We start from the raw sequence: 5,321 nt of genomic DNA, 5'->3' as shown, positions 1-5,321 counted from the left end.
AAAATCACAACAATTGGACGCGTGTCTACAGTACCGATTACTGTAGACACGCGTCCAATTAGACACGTGTATCTTAATACACGTGTCTAATTGTACCGTGTCCACAATTGGACACGCGTATTTAATACGCGTGTCAAACTGTTATTTTTTTTTAAATATAATTTTTTTAATTAAATAGAATTTCAACAATTGGACGCGTGTATTTAATACGCGTGTCCAATTGGACACGTGTATTAAATATACGTGTCAAACTGTCATTTTTTTCCAAATATAATTTTTTTTTTAATTAAATAGAATTTCAACAATTGGACACGCATATTTAATACACGTGTCCAATTGGACGCGTGTATTTAATACGCGTGTCCAATTGGACACGTGTATTAAATACACGTGTCAAACTGTTATTTTTTTCCAAATATAATTTTTTTAAAATTAAATAGAATTTAAACAATTGGACACGCATATTTAATACGCGTGTCAAACTGTTATTTTTTTTCAAATATAATTTTTTTTTAATTAAATAGAATTTTAACAATTAGGGACGTGTATTTAAATACACGTCCCAGATTGGGCACGTGTACTGAGTACACGTGCCCAATTGTTTGGTTTCTCCCGGTTATATGTGTTTTTTCCCGCTTATATATGTGTATATATATATATATATAATTTTTAAAATTCAAATAGTATAATAATATAATAATAGATTAAATATATATATATATATATATATATACAGATCGGAAATGGGTTCCGATCTGAATTCTCTCTCTCTCTCTCTCTCTCTCTCTCTCTCTCCCTCTCCGTCACAGCCGCGCCGGCCAGCGTCCGGCCACCGCGCATCAGCCCTTCCCGTCGGTGAGACGCCCTCTCTCCACCTCTCTCTGCTCGGTACAGTGTTCTTGGTCTCTCTCTCTCTCCCTCTCTCTCTCTCTCTCTCTCTCTCTCCCTCTCCGTCACAGCCGCAGTGGCCAGCTTCCGGCCACCGCGCATCCGCCCTTCCCGCCGGTGAGCCGCCCTCTCTCCAGCTCTCTCTGCTCGGTTCTCGGTCTCTCTCTCTATCGCTCTCTTCCTCTCTATCTCTTTCTCTCTCTCTCTTTCTCTCTCTCTTCCTCTCTATCTCTTTCTCTCTCTCTCTCTACCTCTCTCTCTCTCTCTCTCTCTCTCTCTGTGCATCTCTCCCTATCTCTCTCTGCCTCTCTCTCAGTATCTCTATGTCTCTCTCTCTACTCTCTCTCCCTATCTCTCTCTGCCTCCCTCTCTCTGTGGATCTCTACGTCTCTCTCTCTCTAATAATGTACCGTTTGTTTTTTTTTATATTTTTGTGGTCGAAAATAATAAAATTTGGAAAAAAAAATAAAAATTTATTAACCCAAATAAATTTAAATAAACAATAACAAAATTAAATTGAAAAAAAATTCCAAATTTAAGTTTTAAAAATTCAATTTGGATTTTTGTTTAAAAAAAAAAAACGTTTTGACACGTGTATTTCAATACACGTGTCAAAATGTGCAATTAGAGTCTTGCACATCTGACACGCGTAAGACGCGTGTCAAAATACTCGTGGCAAACATTTTGACACGTGTACAGTACCGTACACGTGTCAAAATGCACGTGGCAATTTGACAAAATTTTTGTAGTGAATGGACAATGGGTGATTGGCTACGTTGTTACTTATACTAGCTTATAACCCGCTCGATGAGCGGGACTATTAGTATTCATTTTTTTTTTTTTCACTCATTTAACTAATTGCTACCAAAATATATATATATATATATATATATATATATATATATATATATATATATATATATATATATATATATATATATATATATATATATATATATATATATATATATATATATATATATAAATGTTTAAAAGACCATTTTGAACAACAATTTTTTACTCAATAGTATAAACGCACATACTAAATAAATTTAAAAATTTATAAAGTTTAATGTTCTTATAAATTGGAACATGTTAAATAATTGTTCCCATAGATGTAGTTTAAAATGAAATGAACTATGTTGGTGTACGAACATAAAAAAAAAAAAAACTATAAAAACAAATCATAATACATTATAAAACCTTGAAAGCTATTGTCTGTTATCAATTAAGAATGTAAACAATGTGCATTACAAAAAAAAAAATCGTCATACCTTATAACAAAAACAATGATAAGAAACTCTCTCTTTCTCTCTCACCATCATTTCTCTGAATTCAGTGTAAAATTTACAAAAGGAAAAATAAGGCAGTTGAATAAAAAAAATAATAAAGAATAGAAACGGTTGTACAAAAGAAGAATAGAAACAGTTTTGAAATACCAAATAAATAATTAAGCATTGAACTTCAAATAAATAACCAAGTAATCTTAGATTTATTTGGTTCTCTTGATCTACTGCAAATCGTCATTCATGTGTTTTTTTATAGAACTCTATGTGATTTCACATCATTTTATTTTTGGTAATAATAAACAAAAAAAATGTAAAGAGTTGGCATTTCACTTGCGATTCTTATATTACTGGCAGTGCTTAGGTGATAATCGGAGCATGGCATTTCACTTAGCTTCCCAAATCTTTTCTCATAGAAGTGCCAGAGTTCAGACCTAATAGAAAACAGAGGAGATATTATGTAGTGAAACTAATTATGAAGGATTACAACTGCAATTATATGTAGGCTGAATATTTACTTATCAAAAAAAATAAAATTATAAAGGATTACGAAAGCATGATAGGAAAATACGTAGAAGCTATAGTCCATACGAAATTAGAGTTGTTGTATCATATACCAGTATTCCAAGAACTGAAATGGCGCATACTTCCCATAGATATGTTTTCAACATCTCTCTGCACTGTTTGAGAGTTGGATTTTTTTGCATGGACCTGCATTTTATTAAGAAAAACTTCAATCATATCAGGCACGTACATTTTCAATACTTCTGATAAAGCCAGAGGAAGAACCAAATGAATACCTGTCTTAAATGCCTAATAGTTTCAGAATCTGTTGGAATGACGTGGTAAAATCCCATGCACATAAGCACATTGGCACATGTAAAAGGACCAAATCCATCAATTCCTTTCAACTGGTCATCCAACATATTGTAGCTGGATAAGCTTGCTCCTTTACAGGCTTCTTCAAGTTGTGTTAGTTGAATTCTGCCTTCAACAATACCCTGAGCAAGTTTCAATACGCGACTTGCTCTGTAGCCAAGATTGCAGCGTGTTCTCAGAAAACTTTCATCAAGGTTTGCTAGTAAAGAGACCTGCAATCCCATAGAAAGACATCACGATCCCCTGTGGAAAAAAAATTATTTGTGGAGACGGCAATAAAGATATTAAATTCCTACCAAGATAACAAATAAAAACCCTAATGAACCTAGAAAAAGGATAAAGGCCTGGCCAAATTTTTTTAAAAGGGTTACAATAATTTATTCAAATGAGAGTTTGAAATAGAAAAAATAAATCGTTGTATTTGTATGTCATTTGAAACTCACATTGAATATGAAATTTAAAACTTTTGCCTCAGACAGCAGCAACTAAGAGTCCCGAAAGTCATGCAACAGAAAATTCTGAACCAACAAATTATGCAGATCACATGGATAATGCAGATGGGAGGATAAAAAACGGGTTCTACCCAAAATGCATCAACGCATAATCATGGTTCAACCGTAACACCCAGCCGTGAATCACAAATCCAACAATCATCAGCAAACCAAAACCCATTTCATATTTCAATAACCCAAAAGAATCAAGATAAATTGTTAGGATTACCTTTGATAATTTCATGCTTGAAACTTAGGAAAAATCACCGGAAAACTCTTCTAAATCACCCACCGGAAGGTCATCAACGGAACAGTCCACTAGTTGCCAGAATCTGCCCTGAAAAAGAACATAACAGAAAGAAAGAGAGTGAGAGGGAGCGTTTGGAGAAAGAAAAGGAAAACAGAAGAAGAAAGAAGAGAGAATAAGGGAGAAGAAGAAAGAGAAGAGAGAAAGAATAGAAGAGAAAGAAAGAGAGGGAGAGGGAGAGGTAGCGTCTATGAGAGCGTTTTGTTTTTATTGAAACACATAAATGACAGAAAGATGAGGAGTCAGCGTTTTGTTTTTATTGAAACACATAAATGACCACGAACGCACGGTTCTATGGGTTCTGCACACGGTTCACCCTTTCAAAGTAAAGGGTTCATGCCACGTGTACAGAATTTAGGCTCTCTCCAAAAGAGAACTCAACTTTTATATATATATATATATATATATGATATGATGTGATTTTTTTTTTTAAAAAAAAAATAAATTTATAATGATTAAATTTATAATTTAATTAAATTATATTTTAATGCCTATAAATTCAATTAAAAATTTATTTATTTATTTATTTTATAAAAAAAAAAAAAAATCATATATCAACCCAGCCAATAACCCATTGTTGACTGAAGCTTCACTAATGGTGCCCAAGCAGAAACCCTCGAGCTTGAGCTCCAGTACTGGCAGGTGTGGAACGAAGTCCTTGATTTCTTTCTAAAATGCAAGGCAAGAATTTTCAGTTAACCAATTTAATTCAATTAACATTAGCATGAAATTCAAAAAAGCCCTGTGGAAATGCACACTATGCAGGAAAACATGGGATAAAGATGAAATCAACGTGGAGGCATTTATTGCACACCACGTTGAATGTCGCAAGAAGATGAACAAAAGGTACAAGAACCGGGAAGAGCCAATTGCAAAGCCCGAAAATGTGAAGAAAATAGAAGGTAAGAAGTAGAAAGGAAAGGAGTAGTGGAAAACCTAAATGGAGAATAAATAGATCTGCTGTTTGTATACTTGCTTTGACCTGAGTTTCATCTTTTTTCCTGTAGATAAAATTCAAACATGGCGAATTCAGCAAATAGGGCAAGAATAAAAAGGGTCCAAATTCAGCCAAAAAAAACTGTTATTATGAGAAATTTGGGCAGTAAATGTGAGATTGCTAGCAATGTTGTTGCTTTGACTCTTAGTAATTAGGATAATAAACATGAGAGTGCCTTTACGAGACTCACTCGTCTAAAGAAATAAAGGACATGGTATGATATAATTGAAATGGACGGTGACATGCAATTGAAGCCATTCATTTTATTCGTTCATGGTCTTTTCTTAAAGTCCAAAGTGCTAACTAGCTTATGCACTATCTAATTGGATGGACTACCTCCATTGTGTCTCTTCGTCCTGTTGCTGTCATCCATTTTTAGCGATCTTAATCCTCCTCTGTTGGTACTATGTATTTTATTTTCCCCCGAAATCCTAGCAATTGCGATGACAACATCATCTCCAAGTAATTTGAAG

General features: G+C 33.9%; 1 protein-coding gene across 4 annotated transcripts; it reads right to left on the bottom strand.

Moving 5' to 3' along the window:
* Positions 1 to 2,274: 2,274 nt before the first annotated feature.
* On the bottom strand, positions 2,275 to 4,055 carry LOC133880511 (uncharacterized). Of its 4 annotated transcripts, none has more exons than XR_009902313.1 (5): positions 3,774 to 4,055; positions 3,497 to 3,571; positions 2,975 to 3,265; positions 2,792 to 2,885; positions 2,275 to 2,608 (listed from the first exon to the last, which is right to left on the bottom strand). XR_009902313.1 is itself a non-coding variant. In XM_062319462.1 (5 exons), exons 3-5 carry the CDS (start codon positions 3,275 to 3,277, stop codon positions 2,565 to 2,567), a joined length of 441 nt encoding a protein of 146 aa, XP_062175446.1. In that variant the 5' UTR covers positions 3,278 to 3,296; positions 3,497 to 3,571; positions 3,774 to 4,055; the 3' UTR covers positions 2,278 to 2,564. The 4 variants fall into 4 exon arrangements, 3 of the variants coding, with proteins under 3 accessions (XP_062175446.1, XP_062175444.1, XP_062175443.1); XM_062319462.1 differs by having other exon boundaries at positions 2,278 to 2,608; positions 2,975 to 3,296; XM_062319460.1 differs by lacking the exon at positions 3,497 to 3,571 and having other exon boundaries at positions 2,278 to 2,608; positions 2,975 to 3,296.
* Positions 4,056 to 5,321: the final 1,266 nt, after the last annotated feature.

This window comes from Alnus glutinosa, chromosome 10, assembly GCF_958979055.1.
Source record: "Alnus glutinosa chromosome 10, dhAlnGlut1.1, whole genome shotgun sequence".
In the NCBI taxonomy this organism is placed as follows: domain Eukaryota; kingdom Viridiplantae; phylum Streptophyta; class Magnoliopsida; order Fagales; family Betulaceae; genus Alnus; species Alnus glutinosa.
Note: the sequence above shows the minus strand (reverse complement) of the source record. Positions and strands in the feature narration are given on the sequence as shown.